General features: G+C 44.8%; 1 protein-coding gene across 1 annotated transcript; it reads right to left on the bottom strand.

Annotated features, from left to right (window-relative positions):
* Positions 1-3,095: 3,095 nt before the first annotated feature.
* On the bottom strand, positions 3,096-17,921 carry LOC135820243 (sushi, von Willebrand factor type A, EGF and pentraxin domain-containing protein 1-like). The gene is made up of 7 exons (XM_065333559.1): positions 17,672-17,921; positions 16,671-16,940; positions 8,395-8,673; positions 7,449-7,487; positions 6,631-6,795; positions 4,987-5,184; positions 3,096-3,205 (listed from the first exon to the last, which is right to left on the bottom strand). Exons 1-7 carry the CDS (start codon positions 17,919-17,921, stop codon positions 3,096-3,098), a joined length of 1,311 nt encoding a protein of 436 aa, XP_065189631.1.
* Between the last annotated feature and the right edge of the window lie 2,890 nt (positions 17,922-20,811).

The following is a 20,811-nucleotide window of genomic DNA, read 5'->3' as shown; positions in this document are numbered from 1 at the left end:
GCTTATTAATGATGCATGGGAGCACACAACTACCAAGTTCTCAACGAATGTGATGCTCAATGAAAATTCATCCACTCAAAGACCTGTGAACAGGTGACGGTGGGGACAATAATCTATTAGTAATACGAGGAATAAGATCGTTTGTGCACACTCAAGACGCACAGACACACCAACATACATGTAGCGTACTCAACAGTGTTTCACTTCACTGCAACTAAATAGAAAAAGAGATGATTTAAACAATCTGTACAGCGTTGCCGTCAGTCAAAACAGTCTTCCCCAAGATGGAAATGCAATGATTTGTTGTTCCGAGGCAATTTCACTGACAACAGGTCATGTTTGTGACAACAAAATGGCTACTTCATGGAATACGAGTATTAGCTTGGGAAGCTTTTTCTTGTCATTGGCATACAAGTAATTCTCCTCCTACTACTAGTACACTGCCGCTGCGTTTGTGGATCCCATTGTATTTGACATCATACTAGGGGAAGAGTGTCGTGGAGTTCACAAAATTATCACAGGGATAAAAATACATTTCTCATGAATTAAAATTGATGATAGCAAGATGATTGATGCAAAGTTCTTGCAGTCCTTGAGGACTGATGTTATTGTCACGCAACTATTACTAGTCGTTGATTACTATTAGGGCATTCATTCAAGCAACATCAAACAAACGCGATAAGTTCCTTGAAAAAGGAAACAAAATTCAAGCATAACGACAGAGCAGCAGACCAATGGAAACGAGTAAAAGCTTCCTTACCTCACACATCGTCCTGCAATGTAGTTGGACAGCATTTTGACACGGTGGTACAGGCAGCTCTTGTCCAGTCAAACAGGGTATTCTTGTGGCGTCGAACGAAAGAGAGTGTCAATGTATCTGACTCGTCAGATTGGAACTGTGCTGAACTTTTCTCGTTCTCCGCTTTCTGCTCTCAGCCCGTGCACTGATGAAACGTCTTACTGTCAGCAACTGCACAGGAGAACTGGCAGCCATGGCCAGTCAAACAGGGGATCCTTGTGACGTCGAACGAAAGAGACTGTCAGTGTACCTCACTCTTCAGATTTGAACTGTGCTGAACTTTTCTCGTTCTGCAATTTCTGCTTTCATCCCGCGCACTGATGAAACGTCTTCCGAGAACCACAAGACGCTTTCCAGATTTGATTTTGAACGTCTCCTTGGTTACCTCGAGACAGATTACTGTCAGCAACTGCGCAGCAGAACAGGCAGCCATGGCTGAAGTGAAGAAAGGAATGCGCTGCCACGAGGCAAGCAAAACTGAAAAGGTGTTTGTTCTCTTTCGGGCACTACACACAGGACGGCTTGACTGGATGAACTGGACTCCTGGACCGTGAAAAGTGTACTCGTTATAGGCGATTGCGCACCTGGATGGAGCTGATCAAAATTAAGCAGACTCCTGGACTCTGTGTAGTGGATTTTGGACCAATGGACTCTGTATTATAGGGTTCTGGACATTATAATTATAGTGCATGGACTTTATACTGAGTCCAACATTACATCCCCTTAATTAATGGTCCTAAAACTATAGCAGTGCATCTCTTACCCTCTTCTGAAGTTACGCTTGAAGAACTGTTGATTCTTCGGTCCCATTTTGGGACAATTGGGAAGTTTTGCCGGCGAGGCTCTCCACCGATTGGAATGCTTCACTGGCAGGACCCCTCTCTAACGGGGATTGTTCTATGCTGTTGCCCTCGTCAGATCTTCCACCTCCAATTAATGCCTGTTTCTTTGCAAGTCTCTTCGCTTCTTTCTCCTTTTGACGCCTCACTCCTAAAGCATTGGAAAGGTAAAATAGCGCAGAATAGAACTATTTCCTTAGAATGTTAGAAGTCCCCTGCAGAGTTTTATTTCCACTTGCAAAGACCTGCAACGACCTGCAAAGACCTGCATTACCTGGGTGAAAGGTGCTGCAAAACAGAGAGGTTCCAAGCTGGCCAAGAGAGTGCTCAATACCGAGAGGCAGAGCTGGCTCAAACAATAAGAGGACAGAGACTCTGACTCTGAGTTTCACGCACTAAGCGATCATCAGACAACAGCAATAAGTAAATCTGGATCAGTATTGGTTTATATACCCACAAAGCAAAGTGTAAATGGCTGCGTCATGGCGCAAATCTAAAAGTTGTGAACTTGCCGGCAGTGCAAAGCGTAAATAACTGCATCATGGGGCAAATCGAAAAAAAGGGGTTGTCACCTTCCACCACTGCTGTCATTCGCACTTTTCGATTTGCCCCATGATGGGGTCATTTACGCTTTGCACTGCCGCCATTCACAACTTTTTGATTTTCGCCATGACGCAGCCATTTACACTTTGCAAGTTTGTGGGTATATAAACCAATCCTGATCCAGATTTACTTATTGCTGTTTTCTGATGATCGCTTAGTGCGTGAAACTCAGAGTTGTTGTTGTTGTTTATTTTACTTCACCAAGTTAAAGCAATTTCTCTGTCCTCTTATAGTTTTAAAGGTACTACCAATGGAAGTTGACAATACAGACAACGGAGCAAAAGAAGTGAAGCCTATCTCAAAGCGCCGAAGAATAGTATTGAGAGTTGAAGTGCTCAAATTGAGATGTACCAGTATGTATTATAACAAGTGCAAGTCCAAAAATGTGTGCAAGCCACACTCACTGATTCTCAACGCCCGACACTCTGCAAATTCTTGCATCTACGAAAGTCCCCATACCCCCTCTGTCTGTAACTGATGGGAAGGTGCTGTAGAGTGTCGAGCGTTGGGATCAGTGAGTGTGGCTCGGATAGAGCGGATGTACTTTCTGTAGGCTGATCTGGTAAGGGACTTAACAATATTTCTTTGGCGCTTGTAGGCGTGAATATTTGCTGGGGAGAGGTATTTCATGCTCACGCTGTGCAGGTCCAATTTTCGTTTGATCCCTGCTCGAAGTTCATTACCAACCCATGGAGGGTATTGACAGCTGGATTTTCCTCAGTACCCAGCGGAGGGATCGCTGTATTGATAATCAGAAAGGTACTGGGCAAAAACTCGGCTGAGCACCGAACTAAATCCGTCCATTGCATCATCGACATCGACCGATGACAGTTTGCCGTCCCATTGAGTGGACATCAAGGTATTGTTGATTGCTGACAAATGTGGGCGGGGACACGTTTGAATGCATAGTTGACGGTGTTGGCCGGGAATCGGGAGTCAGGCGAGTCTCTGGCAGAAAGGAACCCTGGGATCCAGAAACGGCAGAGTATTGGGCAGTGGTCAGAACCCCCTAGGGATGGAATAGGCGAAACTGAAGTTACCAAGTCGGAATAATTTGTAGCGAGCAAGTCAAGGCACGAGGATTAGCCTGACGTGGCCGGGTTAGTTGTAAAATTGACTACTTGTGCGAGTCCGAAGCAGGACAATAAATTTGCTATAGCCTTTCCAGGGGTGTTTGTTGTGTCACTGGCACATCAATCACTGTTGCGTGCGTTAAACCATTTAAAACGACCGTTGTAGACGACAAGTTGACTTTGGTCAGGCAATCCTCAATGCACTCACAGAATGACGTGGTGGCTGGGACTGACTGAGATGGGGGTCTGTAGCAGATACTGGGGAGCTGGGTGCAGCAGATTAACAGGGATGCTGCTGTTGGCGAGCCGGGCATTCTCAGTTCTACCCAGGTGGCCTCACGTCCATCTTGATAAAGGTCTAGGCGATGCTTTATATAGCGGAAACGGTCGTTAAGAACGAAGACAGCAACGCCACCATAGCCCCTGCTAGAAGCATTGACAAGTCGATCCCTACGGAAAACGGTGAATCCGGCCAGAGCCGATTGTTGGTGGGGACTGAGCCACGTTTCGCACAGGCAGATGATTTCCGCAGAGTAAGTTAGTGCCTGGAGTGTCAATTCCGCAACCTTGTTGACGATTGATCGGCAGTTGAGGGAAAGAATACACAGGTTTGAGTCGCCTGCTGTGTTGGATTGGGGTTTAGGTGTGTTTGAGGGTGGTGTGTTGGCATTGGTGTGCGTGTTGTTGTTTGGGAAGACGGGGTTGCACGTGGGATAGAAGTGTGGGGCTGTAGGGCTTAAGATTATGTATTGCTCTAGAATTTTCATTTAGCGAGAGTCGCTTAGCTGTGTGATTGTGCGGTGCTGCGTGGGACGGAAACGAGGGAGCATCTGGATTCAGGGATGTTGAGGCTGCGTTTGGTGCTCGTGGAGCTGTTGGAGGATTAACATCTAGTAAGAGTGTTGAGGGAATTGTGGCTTACTGACCTACGCTGTCGGCGGAGAAACGCCAGTTTCTAGCTCATACGTTTGATGGCCAAAACCCCTCACCGTTAACGGTTGACAGATTATCATCAGGTATGACAAAGTGTGCATACACGAGGCCAAAGTAGTGAGATTCTGCCACAGAACACTTTATCAGTAAAGAGTGTTGAGGGCATTGTGGTTTACTGACCTACGCTGTCGGCGGAGAAACGCCAGTTCCTAGCTCATACGTTTGATGGCCAAAACCCCTCGCCGTTAACGGTTGACAGATCATCATCAGGTATGTAAATGTGTGCATACGCGAGGCCAAAGTAGCGAGATTCTCCCACGGAACACTTTATCAATAAAGAGAGAGAGAAGGGGAAGCTGTGTTGCAACTCCTAGTTTCACGTAGTCACGATCATCAGGCAACGCACACATATCAACTTGATTAACTTCTTACTCGTTTGCATTTTTCGTGAATGCAAGGGAAATGTTTACACCTTAAATAGATACATGTACGTATACAAGGAAGGACATATCTAAAGAAGTTAAAATTAACTTTAACCATTGTATTTCATCATACAATGATTACGATATCTGTGGCAGTCAGAGCACGCTGACTTTGAGCCTTAGAGGTCATCTGTTTATTAACCTTGACTGGGATCCACTCATAAAGGAAACTCCTTAATCCTCTGATAAGACCTAACAAGCAACAAGTAGCTAACTGTCCGGAGATTGATTTAAAAGGAGATTATTAATGTACTTACGGGCATTTTTCCAGGTATCACACAATGGTGTTTCATATTCCCATCCTACCCGCTCTCCCGAGCAAGTCGCTTTACCCACACTATCAAAACCTGGCTCACATATTGGTTCAACTTCGGCAAGAGGAAGAGAACTGCCATTATGACCAATCTCTTCAATACGACCATTAGGGATACGCAATGGTTGGCAATAGGAATAACCTGTGCATATCAAACATGATAGATTAGTATAAAATATTCACCAGGACAGGGAGTGGGAAAGGGAAATGGCAAAAAAATCAAAAAAATGACTGTCACGAGGAGCTTTTGGCACTCAGCCATCCCTGTACTCACACATTTCACACACAAACTAGTTCCCTTGGAGACCCAAAGAATCAAATATTCACAAGTTTAGGGAATGGAAAAGAGAGAACTTGAGGAAAAGAAGTTTGTATGTTGGACTCAGGAGGTATTCATCTGACTATAGACAGTCGGGAGGCCACTATGCAATCTAAAACCTGTAAACAGTTGGATGGTGTGCACTGACTCATCTATAGGCAGTCAGATCCCCAGTACGCAGTCAAAGTCCTACAAACACCATGACTAGTTACACTCTGAACTAACTACCTACCTCTCCTATGACTACATGCACAACTTTCAGTCTAACAACGGGTTTAGCTATTTGGGTTTGAATGCAGGGACATGTATGTACACAACTTTCAGTCTAACAACGGGTTTAGCTATTTGGGTTTGAATGCAGGGACATGTATGTACACAACTTTCAGTCTAACAACGGGTTTAGCTTTTGGGTTTGAATGCAGGGACATGTATGTACACAACTTTCAGTCTAACAACGGGTTTGGCTATTTGGGTTTGAATGCAGGGACATATATGTACACAACTTTCAGTCTAACAACGGGTTTGGCTATTTGGGTTTGAATGCAGGGACATGTATGTACACAACTTTCAGTCTAACAAAGGGCTTAGCTTTTGGGTTTGAATGCAGGGACATGTATGTACACAACTTTCAGTCTAACAACGGGTTTGGCTATTTGGGTTTGAATGCAGGGACATATATGTACACAACTTTCAGTCTAACAACGGGTTTAGCTTTTGGGTTTGAATGCAGGGACATGTATGTACACAACTTTCAGTCTAACAACGGGTTTGGCTATTTGGGTTTGAATGCAGGGACATATATGTACACAGTTTTCTTGTTGCAGAGAGTAATCGACAGAGAACAAAGCATGTGCACAGTGGACATTTTAGATTGCTAATGTTCTCCCAATTGGCGTGCTACTACTACGCCATAGCTATTGCCTTGCTCTTCTCTGTAGCGTCAAGAAGCCAACAAACGTGCAGGGCTCACTTCACTACTTGAAATACTTTTCACTATCTACACGGGGGGGGGGGGGGGACGTCTGGCTGACCGTCCGTGATCTGTTTTCACAGGCTGTACTTCTGGAGTGGACTTCTCATCCGATTGGACAGAAGCGGAACACAAATGTGTAGAGCATTCATGGGTATTGAATCTACACAGGCGGGCAGATAATTCTTAATTTTACATCGACAATAGATTAAATCGCAGATCGTGAATAGCAAATGAAAAGCCGGGTTAACAGTTGAAACCCCCTTTCTTCTATCAGAAATATTCCTTATTACACTCACATGAAGGGGCTTCAGACCATTGTCCATTTTCTTGGCAGATCACCAGACCAGATCCTATCATGTGATAGCCTGGGCTACAGTGATAAGTAGCTACGTTTCCAACACCTGCATCGACTACTCGATACTCTCCGAGATCGATAGTTGGGACGACGCCACACTTCCCTTCTGAGACAAATAAATGAGCAAGAAGACACATCAACAGTTGACAACAACGTTAAATGATTGACTGCAACAAACGGCAATAGTGATATCGTCTGTTGACATTATTATTTATAGATTCATGTCAATATGAGGAGCAAATAAACCCCAAAATCCATATTTTATTGAGAACCTATGACAACTTTCTCGTATTACTACGATCATCAGGCAACTGGTGGTTCCAAAATGGGCAGCCTGAACATAAGGGGGAGGAATGCGAGAACTTCCGAGGGGTATCATTGGCGACGTGTATCCTAGCGCATGCGTCAGGTGCAGGCGTAGTGATTTGTAGTGATCGCCGTTATCTTTCCTACACGTAAACCCACATGTCTGGAATGCGTGCCCTGGCTCCACAAACTTGTATCGCGTGTGAAGCTATTGTGGAAGCTAATGAAAACCTTTGAATGTGCTACTCGATGTAGGATATGTTTTGAGCAAACACGGCCATGATCAACCGCAGTTTTTGAAAGATGACAGTTCCATCTCTAGGATCCCGTTTCTACGTAATTGTTTCCACTTTATGAATAACGGCTTACAGGCACTTAAAAGATAAACACACATGTAGTTGATGCATAGGAAGTATGATGCAGGCAAGTTGAATTCAACGACTTCAATCTCACCTGGTGTAGGAACTGGAGTTTGTTGTGCGACAGTAGCATCTTCAGGAGTAGCAACAGCATCAGCATCAGCACCAAAAACAGCATCAAGAAAGTTTTTGGAGGACAAGCACAAGGCACAGAGTATGGTTAGTGGCATGTCATAACTGCACACATTCGATTAGCAAGGATTATGAGAGAGAGACAGAGAGATAAATATAGAGTGAGATGGAGAGAGGCAGAGAGACAGAGAGACAGAGAGAGAGAGAGCGAGAGGGAAAGAAAGAAAGAGAGACAGAAAGATAAAGATAGAGTGAGATGGAGAAACACAGAGAGACAGACAGAGAGAGGGAAAGAAAGAGAGAGAGAGACAGAGAGAGAGAGAAAGAGACAGAGACCAAGCCCGAAACCGAGACAGAGACAGAGACAGAGACGGAGACAGAGACAGAGACAGAGACGGAGACAGAGACAGAGAGATACAGAGAGAGAGAGAGCGAGAGAGAGAGAGAGAGAGAGAGAGAGAGAGAGAGAGAGAGAGAGAGAGAGAGAGAGAGAGAGAGAGAGAGAGAGAGAGAGAGAGAGAGAGAGAAAGAGAACGAGACCGAGGCAGAGAGAGAAGAGACAGAGAAAGGAGAGACAGAGAGATAGATAGATAGATAGATAGATAGATAGATAGATAGAGAGAGAGAGAGAGAGTGAAAGAGAGAGAAAGAGAGAGACAGAGAGAGAAAGAGACAGAGACAGAGACAGACAGACAGACACACAGACACACACGGGGAGAGAGAGAAAGAGAGAGAGAGAGAAAGAGGTGATCCGCCCACATCACAAATGTGGCCTTACAGCCGCAACAGAACTTATTATTACGATAATATGTTAAAACGTTAATTTTGCGTCCTTGTTAAATATATATTTGTTACTGTAATATGCAAGGTAGTCCGGTGCAGCAAAAAGATGATCTGTAGGTACTTACCAGGGGGAGTACCTACTGAGAACTTGGCACCGATGGGTGACCTCCAACCAGTGCTGACATGAACGTATTGGAAACCGTAGACATGATAGCCTGGGGTTTGTTTCACATAGTCGCTGGTGTCATCCGGCCCTTCAGAATTCCATCTCATCGAAACATCCACCGCGCCCGGTTGTCCAATCTCCACCAGCTGTCTTGTGTAGCCAGGCTTTACAGCTGGTAGGTGGAAGCTAACCAGTGTGCCAGTATGATCAGTGAAAGCTGGATTCAACTCCTTCACCTCTGAGAGACAAAACAAATCAGAGAGCTCAAATTTTAAAACGAGAGAGCTTGGAAGCTCAGGGCCCTACGCTATGCTTTTTTGCCTTGATGACCTAGACAAAAAAAAGCATAGGGATGTTATAAATTCTTTAAAAAATTTCTCTTTTTTTTAAGACATAACCTGGGATTCGAACCCGCACTATCGCGCGCCCTGCATGCATCCCCCGACACACTTCGCATACATACTAATTCTTCCAAGTTGTTTCACATTGTGATCTTGCATTTGAAAGCCCTATTTGAATATGCATTGTGGCCAGCCGTCTTTGATGGCACGGTACGGTAGGGGATAGGTACGGGACAGATACGATCGAGGGTAATACGACACCGTCTCCCGTACCGTACCGTACCATCAAACACAGCTGGCCACATACAGCTGCCCGCAATATTCAAATAGGGCTTTCAAATGCAAGATAATAACGCAAAGCAACTTGGAAGAATGGGCATGAATGCGAAGTGTATGGGGGAATGCATGTAGGGCGATAGTGCGGGTTCGAATCCCAGGATATGCCTGAAAAAAAAGGAGAATTGAAAAATTTATAACATCCTATGCTTTTTGCCGTCAGATACGGATAGCGCCAGGCGTAACACAAACAAACACACAAACAAACACCAAATTAAAGCTGTGTGGACCCTGGCTAGCGCCAGACGTTACTGAAGTAACGTCTTCTGCATAGCTACGGGAATAATTGCTATTCACATCTAGCATACCACTCTTATTACGTAACGTGATTATTCCATATTTGGAGGTGGAACTGTAAGGTATGTCACTGTAAAAGCTTTATTATTACGCCTTTAAAGCCAAGTGCTAAATCTCACTAGGTGACGGGGAGAAATCTCGTCGTTGAAAGAGAACACGTTCTGCAGAAATGGATAAATCTACTGTTGCTAGTAAGCACTGAGACATGGCCATCAATCGAGGACATTGAGAGTTGTCATTTTTGTACTCCTCTGAGGTTTGTTTTTTGGCGTGCTGGTCCAAGCACCAGTAAGCCATCTGCCAAAAAATGAAGAAAATGGTTGTTGTTTGATCCTTTGGTGTAATCTTTGTAGCTAGTCGAAGCAAGGAGCAGAAACGCTGAAATTGACTATTTCCTGGTTGTTCTCATGCATGTACTCATGTACTCAGGCATGCAGTCTCACTCGTTTTTTAGCTCTTTTTTCTGGAATGGATGCTGCTCTGTGCTTTGTCACAACTCTGAGTTTCACGTATTACTACGATCATCAGGCAACTGATGGTTCCAAAATGGGCAGCCTGAATATCAGGGGAGCAAGGTGGGAACTTCCGAGGGGTATCATAGGCGGCGCGTATCATAGCGCAAGAATCAGGTGCAGTCTTAGTGATTTGTAGTGATCGCCGTTATCTTTCGTACACGTAAACCGGCCAATTTAAGGACATCATTTTCGACGTTATATTTGCGGCCCGTTGGAATAGTGCTCAGTAGCTATTTCCAGTATTACAAAGATTCGCAAATTAGTTGTCCAAAATACACAGGTCAACTAGAAAATATATTCACGATCTTGCAGTTTTCAGGCATATGCGCATAAAATACATAATAAGGGGGCCTTACAGCCCCAACAGAACTTACTACAGGTGGAATCCTGATAATTCGAACCTCAAAATGCCAGGAAAAAACTTCTGATTACCCGGACATTCTAATTATCCAAACATGAACCCACAACACAATATGTATGTCAAAATGCTCTCGTGGTCATGCAGAGTTGCGCTATGGACCTTGGATACAGATTTCACGGATGCTGAACTGACCGGCACAGCCTCAGCGGCTCATGCAAACTGTACTGACCAGCACAATGTACAGTGAACTTCGAATTACACTTTGCTAACTTCAAATTATCAGCACAAATCCTACACATTTTCTATGTTAGTGGAATCTGTGGGACTTCTAATTAACCAGACATATCCAGTTCGAGGTTCGAATTATCAGAATTTTTTATGTGGGAATCGTATTGATAGAAATCGGTCCTTGAAAAACTTCTAATAAGCGGCATGTTCGAAATAAGCCATATTCAAATTATCAGGATTCCGCCTGTATAACGAAGAAATCTCAATCATAAACATATTTTATTTACTCCCTGGTTTTATTCCCTTGTCTTACAGCATTTCATAATCACCTAGCTAGAGACCTATGACCAGGCATGCATAGACTGTGTATGTACATACTGAGCTGGCATGTAACCAGTCATGGTTAACAGAGGGTGTACATGTACATTGTAACAAGTCATTATTGACAGAGTTTGTAACAAGTCATGCATGGTTGACAGATGGTGTGACAAGTCATGGTTGACAGAGTTGTGACGAGTCTTGGTTGGCAGAGATTGTAACTGGTCAGGGTTGCTGCAATAACAGTGACGTCATAGCTGACAGAGGCTGTAACGAGTCATGGCCGGCAGAGCCAAGTTACTCGATTACACATGCTCGCACAAAAAGCACCATCAGTGTACAGGATTTCCAATAAAGAGGCCACATGTCTCGAATGCGTGCCCTGGCTCCACAAACTTGTATCGCGTGTGAAGCTATTGTGGAAGCTAATGAAAACCTTTGAATGTGCTACTCGATGTAGGAGATGTTTTGAGCAAACACGGCCATGATCAACGGAAGTTTTTGAAAGATGACAGTTCCATCTCTAGGATCCCGTTTTCTACGTAAATGTTTCCGCTTTATGAATAACGGCTTACAGGCACTTAAAAGATAAACACACATTTAGTTCATGCATAGGAAGTATGATGCAGGCAAGTTGAATTCAATGACTTCAATCTCACCTGGTGTAGGCACTGGAGTTTGTTGTGGGCCAGTAGCATCGTCAGGAGTAGCATCAGCATCAGTACCAAAAACAGCATCAAAAAAGTGTTTGGAGGACAAGCACAAGGCACAGAGTATGGGAACGTTAGTGGCATGTCATAACTGCATACATTCGATTAGGCCCCTTGCACACTACATAGAAAATCCCATTTTTGTTGCGTTCCTGTAAAAGTTACCATGCAAACGGTCTGCTTTTCGCGGGAAACCTAAGATGTTGCGCAAACGTATTCAGCAAACTCCAGACGGGTATACAAAGGTACGTTTATGTTTTATTTGCATTTCTGGACCTTAGTTTGCTTTGCACCTGTCCTTCCGTGAGACTTCTTGACTCTTGTCGTCAGCATTTTTTTCCTTTCGATTTGTTCCTTGTTTTGAGTAGTTGCACGTTGTTTGTTTCCTTCTGTCGCGTTGAAGCTAGTTTGAGAAGATGAAGTTCAGCATGCCAAAAGTTGTGTTCAATGATGAGATGGAGGGGAAGTTGATCGAGCTGTGGGCACACTACCAGCGGGAGAAAGTGGAACGATGAAGAAGAGGTCACAGAAGGAGAAAGAGATCGCTGAAGACCTCAATCTGTATGCTGGGAGTGTTGGCCTGGACATGGCATTCGATGGGAAGTCGCAGATCCATGTTGAAGTAATAGCATTTCACCAACACTCGACAAACATTTCTGCAGACCAAGCTCGGAGAGAAAAGTTTTAAAAATTTTAAAATTTCCCGCACTATCTCCATGCAACACCGGTGAGGCGGCAGTTGCCATAGAAAATTTTATGAGTATTTTATTAAAACGAAAATGTCTTTTCAAGTGTGCAATGGAACTGATCGGGACTTGCTTGAAAGTGACGCATACGCTAAAAAGCAACGTTTTACTTGTACGTAGTGTGCAAGGGGCCTTAGCAAGCAGGATTATGAGAGAGAGACAGAGAGACGGAGAGAGAGGGAAAGAAAGGGAGAGACAGAGAGATAAAGATAGAGTGAGATGGAGAGAGACAGAGAGACAGAGAGAGAAAGATAGGGAAAGAAAGAGAGAGACAGAAAGAGAGAGAAAGAGACAGAGACCGAGACCGAGACCGAAACCGAGAACGAAAACGAGATAGAGACCGAGAACGAGACCGAAGCCGAGACAGAGACAGAGACAGAGACACAGAGAGAGACAGAGACAGATACAGAGAGAAAGACCAACACCGAGGCAGCGGCAGAGAGAGAGTGAGAGAGAGAGCGAGATAGAAAGAGAGAGATAGATAGAGATTTGGACACACCTATCTAACTCGTAAAACTGGCTAACAGAGAGACAGTGACAGAGACCGAGACAGAGACAGAGACAGAGACTGAGACCGAGCGAGAGCGAGAGCGAGAGCGAGAGAGAGAGAGAGAGAGAGAGAGAGAGAGAGAGAGAGAGAGAGAGAGAGAGAGAGAGAGAGAGAGAGAGAGAGAGAGAGAGAGAGAGCGAGAGAGAGAGAGACAGAGAGAGAGAGAGAGATAGAGAGAGAGAGAGAGAGAGAGAGAGAGAGAGACAGGGAGACAGAGACAGAGACAGAGAGAAAGAGAAAGAGAGAGAGAAAGAGAGAGAGAGAGAGAGAGAGAGAGAGAGAGAGAGAGAGAGAGAGAGAGAGACAGAGAGAGAGACAGAGATTTGGACACACCTATCTAATTTGTACAGCTGGTTAACAAAGTGACATTGTTACTTATCGTTCAGTAGACATGTCGACTATATCTGTAGCAAAATCAGTAAAGCTGTTGGCTACCTCGTGTCTCACTGCTCCCATCTACCGCTTTAATGCCTTCGCCTTTCTTATCATTGCTATATTCTCCCCATTTTCTCTTTTGCTCAACCGGCTGGTCATCCCTACTAAGTAAATCTATGATGAGTACCCTGGAAGTCCACAATAAGAGGATACTGAAAGTCCTTTCCCGCAAACCATCATACTTTCCTTTTGTTGAGCTGTATGATCTGTGTTTAACACCTTCCCCATCTCCAGTCAAGCCGATCGAAAACTGTGTATTGTTGTTCATTCTATTCGTCTCAACAAGGCTCCGCCACACTTGTGTAAATATAATTGGTTTCTTCCCGCTCGTCCTATACGCAATTCCTGCACTTTGCCTAAAGCCCGAACATCAGTTTATACCAGATCTCGGTTTCGCTGCCTATTCTCTCTGGCTGGGCTTACCTGCATCAGTAAAATCGTTTGCTAAATCAAGTTCAACACGCAGCTTGTGTTCTAATTAGGGCTGAAACAATTATACCGATAACTCGCATATCAATCGTTAAGAGTGGAATCGATAATCGTTAGTGTTCAAAACGAGTGCTAACGATGTTTATGCGTGTATATCAGTGACAGTATTCTAGCCCTTGCACTCCATCGATAGCGAATACGAGTACAATCATGTACTTTCAAGCGCAGTAAAATTGACTTGTGGCTTTGAAAGAGATCGGGAGAGAAGACTTTGTCTTTTCAGTTCATTTGTGGGAAAGGTCAGAGCAGTTGCCGGAGGGTGATGACAAGATTCTTCGCTCTAGAAACAACGTGAAATCCTCTAGTTCATGTTGATAAACCAGCCAGATGTCTACAGATGTCAACAGTGCGGAGCCACAAAGTTCTAACGTTTTAAAGGTATCGTCGAATATCTTGATAAACTGGTGTTCGAGGTACACGGGTAGAGCCGACAAGAAACGATAAAACCAATTATATCGATCGTTAATGATATTGGTTGATCGTTAAGAGATATCGAATGATCGTTTCAGCCCTAGTTCTAATAACTGCTAATTCTTCATTTGATAACCGCAATCAATAAAATGAACTGAACCAACATTTGTGTACTCTATTCATGCAATGTAAAAACGATGGAGGCGATGTGCAATAAAACGAGAGAGCTTGGAAGCTCAGGGCCCTACGCTATGCTCTGTTGCCTAGCTCATCGTGCATGTTGTTAGAACTGATGGAAATTTTTTTTCTTTCGATTAGCTACATCATTTTATTGCAAAATCGTTTCAAGGAGTTACTGAAGTAACGTCTTCTGCACAGTTACGGGGCCGGCGCTGGCTCTGCCGATCACGGGCGTTCTGGAGTCGATGGGATCTCTCTTTCGACGTTTCCTGTGACCGCCGCTGACTCGCCCGTTCACGCTTATTTTGGAGACGACGGGATCTCCCTTCCAAAGTATGTTTTTGCTGACGCAGCCTATCACCTATTCGGCAACTAACGTCCATTCTAATTGCATTTCCTCCTCGTTACCCTATTTCTTTCCAGAAAACCTCCCTATACTGTATACATCAGGAAATCGTTTAAATAATACGACGAATATTGTGGCCAGCTGTTTGTGGCCAGCTGTGTTTGATGGTACGGTACGGTACGGGACAGATACGGGAGCCAGCAAATATTGTGGCCAGCTGTGTTTGATGGTACGGTATGGGACAGATACGGGATAGCGCCAGGCATGACACAAACAAACAAACAAACACAAAATTAAAGCTGTGTGGACCCTGGCTAGCGCCAGACGTTACTGAAGTAACGTCTTCTGCATAGCTACGGGAACAATTAAAATATGAAGAAATGGTGTAGAGAAAATATGGATTCAAACAATTTTTCGTACAGCACTCATCAGGAATCGTCGTTGTACTAAAGGACACTGAAACCAAATTGAACTATGATTATAGAAAGTCTAAGTTAGAGAAATAACACTAACAACAACTGCAGAGAAATTCAAAAGTGTGAATTTTAACAATCAAAGCGAGAGCAATAACGAATGCATGTGCTAACAATATACTTGCAAATGGAAAAAAGAACAATCAAGAGAAAAAAAGAAGGAAGGACAAAGTGATAACACATAACAGCAGCACATTTCACCTAGAACATTAACGGGGCAAGCTTGGCCACACCAAACACGACACGTTACTTAAACAATTTCAACCCAATTATACTATATTTCTGTACACACAAATTGGGCTTACACAGACGCTGATAGATAGCTTCCAACACTTTTAACTGTAGTCCATAACCATGACGATCACGGCACAATACAGTGAACGAAGAGTCGGAATACGAATTGCAACAATCAGGACTAGCTAGCAGATGATTGTACACTGAAGATTTGCTATCACGAAACCTACGCACAACACTAACACTCTCACCGGCACTCTCACCATCACTCCCATCATTGCTCTCCGACTCACTGCTCCCTTCGCCGTCCGTTCCATCCTCCGCTTTCTCCGCTTTCTCTACACCATTTCTTCATATTTAAATTAATTTCATCGTTTTATTTCACATCGTCTCCACTGTTTTTACATCGCATGAATAAAGTACACAAATGTCGGTTCAGAAGTTGAGAAGAAGTAGCGACGACCCGGCCATTATGGAATCCAATACACCACCACCACCACATTGCGCTCTTTGCCGATCCAAACGCTGCACTCACATCACCATCACCACAGCGAGGACAATTCCGGTATATAGATTGATATTGACAATGACCCTCCAGATAGCTGTTTTGCTCCTCCTGAGCTCATCAGTGGAGGCATATGATGTTGAATGAAAGAATAATAAGAATAGACTGATCTTTATAGGGCTAAATTGGCGCAATTGCGCTCATTCTGCATAGAACGTGGCATACCCTAAGTGACAAAGGTTCTTATTATTCTTTCATTCAACATCATGCGTGATGTGTGCCTTAATCCAGAGATCATTGATGGGGACAGCGCACTTCACCTCACTGACACATCTGTATAGCACCTCCACGCCCTTTGTAGTCAACTGTATTCTCTTGTTGTTGTTCTTGTTCTCTTCCATTCTATGTAGGCATGTGCACTTTCATAGACGTGCAACTAAAAAAATCCTTCGACTGGCTACTAACTTGTTCCACTATGTCACCCTAGGTGTGAAGTTTTTATATGTGATATTTATTTTTGTAGTGGCATTTTGATACTAGTTTGCTTCTTTTGCTCACGCTCTTCGTGTTCTTGACATTGCTCTGTATGGTCAGCTTCTCGATTCTCAATAGGTTGCGCCTTTTCGAATTAACACCTCAAATTAACACATCAAACTACAAGAGGAAAGATTGTTGTAAATGCTACTTGAATATTCAAAAGTGGATGGGTATTGCAAAATCATCATTTTTCTTGTCTCCTTTGTACTCCTTGAGTACTTACCCAATGAGAACTTGGCACCGACAGGTGACCTACGACCATCGCTGTCACGAACATATTGGAAACCGTAGATATCATACCCTGGGTTGAGGAACACATAGTCACTGTCACCCACTTGAGAATTTTTGAATTCCTTCGAAACATTCACCGAGCCATTGTGTCCAATCCCCACCAGCTGTCTTGAGTAGCCAGGCTTTACGACTGGGAGGTAGAAACTAACTACTGGCATATCGCCCTGAAGATGAGTGAAGAGTGGATTGGTCTTATTCACCTCTGAGAGACAAAACAAAATCAGAGAGCTCAAATTTAACAATAATTTTTATTCACATCTAGCATACCACTCTTATTTTTGTAACGTGATTATTCCATATTTGGAGGTGGAACTGTAAGGTATGTCACTGTAAAAGTCTTATATTATAATACCAAGTGCTGAATCTAACGAGGTGACGGGGAGAAATCTCGTCGTTGAAAGAGAAAACGTTCTGCAGAAATGGTCTACTGTTGCTAGTAAGCACCGAGAATACTATAATGGAATGATAGCCGTTATCTTTGGAACACGTCACCTGGCCAATTTTAAGAAACCGTTATACTTGTGCTCGTTAGAACAATAGCTGTGAACTGCATAACGAATCACCAATAAGTTGTCCAAAATCCACAGGTTAACAAGAGGATGTGCTATCATGCTATCATATCCGCACATAACACATAGGAGGCCTTACAGCCCCGAAAGCATTTGCAATAAGGAAGAAATCACACTTGTTTAAATGTTTGATGAATTTGATATCAGTAGAAAGGAAAAGGACATGGAAACGAGTTAAGAGTAACTGTCTACCACTGTAACTGGATACTATCTACAGTCAGAAAGTGCAATAACTAGGCACAAAACTGACAGAGTACTGAGACATTCAACATCCTGCCACCTAGCTTCAACACATCTCCGTAGCGCTAAACCGACAGCCTTCCAACTTCAGGGCTCACAGCAACCATGCCAAAACCTCGATTACGTGGGAGGACATCTTGGATCTGATCACCATAGAAACGAACTCGCGTGACCGCTAAGCGCAGGCGTAGAACGCAGTCGCGCAAGGAGATTTTGACTTGCTTGGGCTTAGTTGCTGTGACAAAGACTGAGTCGTGAATGGTGAAGGAGATGGCCGGAGACTGTCTCACTATCTCTATTTCATTTCGGTAGTTCTTTCCTTCCAAGTGGATTATTTCGCGAGCAGTGTTGGCCTTATCGGCCGAAGGCTTCATTCAGACTGTCCGCACACGGAGTCCTGCGAAAAGTAGCCCCGAGCAGAATCCTGCAGTCGTTGACGAAAGAGTTCAACATCTACAGCCGGGCAGCTACGCCGCTGATGCTCAGGCGCGGGTGACGGGAGAGGGAAAGGACTAGCATTCCTTGACGGCATGGAGCAATGACTCACGTCGTGTTCTAGTTTTAGTTTCTCCGCCGTGAGGTCCTGTTGTGTAAACATAAATATACGGCTGGTCTGCGAAGAGCCGTGTAGCGCAGTGGTGACGATGTGGAGTTGTGAATTATTTGATTCGCCACTCCGTTTCGTTGCAAGAGAACAAGTCCAATGGCTTCGCCGTTGTGCTGGCCATGTATTTCTTCGGTCTGCCATAACCATGATAACTCCTGGAGGACACAGCGATGAAGCGCCAGGCGAGTAGCAAAACATTTGAGCCAGCACAAGCGAAAAGGGACCTTATCCGTTTTTTGGGCATTTTGAGTTAGCAACGGATTCTTGTAGCCAGAGAACGTATGAATCAGATAAAAAAACGAATGAAAATCCATCAACATATAGCAAAGTTACGGACGTTTAAATCAACACTGTTTTCACCAAAACATCGCACATATTCACGAATAATCTTTTAAATGCGTAAATTGCAATAATTTGGCCATAGAAGCCTTACAGAAGCGTTCGAGTCATCAGCAGAAGGGCTGAATGATACAGTATACACACACTACTGGTCAGTTGGCATAAGTTTCACTGTGATGGAATTTATAGTGCCAAGCGTGACGTGTGATGGGCCATCACGTCCTTCCGTACCACGCAGGCACGCCGCATTTTAGATCTAACAACAAGAATAATAGAATGTTCTGAGGCATGTAGCTTTGACACAGCACCAGACTCTAGCAATTATAAGGCTCAAAACGTGTGTTGCACTACGCAAGTTTGTCATTCCTCCGGCACAGGCGGACACAGCTCATCCTTGTAAGGGTCTGCCACAAACGGCCGAATATCCTTGAACAGGTACTTCTGGCGTTCTTGTGACAGACCTGCTGGGGGCAACACTTGGGGAAGGCCTGCTGCCCTCACCTGCTCAGGTGTGGTCTTCAACAGCTGTACCTTGGTTTCCATCCCATCCACAAGCTCCATCACTGCCACTGCTCCAGGTTCGTCAGATGAGAACCGGAAATGATGCTGCTGGCTGATGTTGGGGACTTTTTTGAAGAGCCGGGCGAGGTACGTATCCCACTCAAACCAGGTCACATTGCCAGGTATCCGTCAATGGATGTTGGAGGTAGCGCTGGAGTCAACCACATCTGCTAACTGCTGCATGCTGAACACGTCAGAGCGACGGTATTTCCTCTTAACCAAGCCAAACATACCGTCGACTAGGCATCTGGTATGGCCGGTTATCATAAACGACAATGTTATACTTCTGTGCAAATTGACAATGCAACGCCATGCAAGGTAAGCTATAACAGACTTATTTTTGTTTTGTCCTGCGCAATTATCTGCATGTAGGCAGCAGTCATACTCATCAGCAACAGAAGTGGAAAAATAGTCGTGCAACAAAGAAATTACAGTGTTCGGATTGTGGCTCTTCTTGCCGTCAGGACCGATGGTTTCTGCCTCGTCAATAATGTAGTTCACCTGTTGGCCAACGCCTTCATTACATACACCAAACAAGTGGACTTTCCGAGGCACTTTGAAGTAAAGTGGTCCTACCTGTCTGGCCGTATACGGCAAGCTGACGCTCTGAGCAAAGTCAAACGTGTAGTGGGACTTTGTTAACGGCGGGCGATCAGCAGGAGACATAACTGAAACTTGCTGAAGCTCAGCAGCAGCATCTGTGGTTCTCTGCCGGTAGCTCTCTCTCTCCCTCTGGGCCCTATGAACATGGTCAGTCAGCTGAGTGCATGCGGTCGTCTTCTGCTCCTCACTGCCAGCCGCCATCACGTTGCGCCGCAAGTCCTCGCACACAGGGCAAACATCCATGCGAGCCGTCATGAACTTAATATGCGGCAATGTCTGGTGCCAGATGGAGCGGAACGTCGACAAGGATACAGACTGCTTACCCTCCTTGTGGCAGCAGTCGCAGAAGTCTGCATGCACGGACTTGTACGTTTGTGACGCTGGAAGGAAGATAGGTGGCGTGTCGTCTCTGCCACGGAGTGGCGCAGGATGTGGAATTCCAAACACTTCCGTGTGCCCAGTGATGTACTCCACGCAGTACTTCACAACAGCAAACTCCAGGGCATTGTGTGGCCGTTTGCCTGTGTTGCCGTGCACTAGTGGCACAAGCACATTCTTCTCCAGGTGGCTTCTGTACCGTTTCAGCCTCTTGCTAGACAGTGCGTACACGTGACGGAACGCACCCACACAAAGAGTCAGTCCTTGGAATTTGTAGGTAAAACGCTCCCTCTTGCGCTTCTCTCCACTCTCAAAAACTGTTTCAGGATGACTCAAAGCTTCAAGAAGGCCCAGGACCACCAGCTCACTCTCGTTCGACTCCATTTCTCTCATGTTCAGGATCGACGTCTCGATGTCAGCTGGGTCAAATTGCTGCAAGCAATTTTTTGAACATCCGCAGTTCTCTTTTTGATGAACAGTGTCATCCTCCTCTGCCGGCGCAACGGTCGCTGCACAAGCTGCTGCGGAGCTAGCCTGCGGAGGTTTGGGCTCTGCCTTTCCGACATACAGCTCTGCTGCTGCGTCAACATCCACTCGCTGCTGGAGAAAGTGTTCACCACCGTCATCGCCATCATCGTCGCCGTCGTCAGGTTGAACTGAAACGTCACTGGCGTCCGACTCGTCTTCCTCACCAAAAACTTCAGCCTCGTCCTCTTCCAGGAGAGATTTCAGCGCTTCGTTCACGGTGAAACATTTACGATAGCTCATAGTGAACA

This window comes from Sycon ciliatum, chromosome 6 (assembly GCF_964019385.1).
Source record: "Sycon ciliatum chromosome 6, ocSycCili1.1, whole genome shotgun sequence".
Lineage (NCBI taxonomy): Eukaryota > Metazoa > Porifera > Calcarea > Leucosolenida > Sycettidae > Sycon > Sycon ciliatum.
The sequence above is the reverse complement of the archived record's forward strand: the minus strand, read 5'-3'. Positions and strand labels throughout refer to the sequence as shown.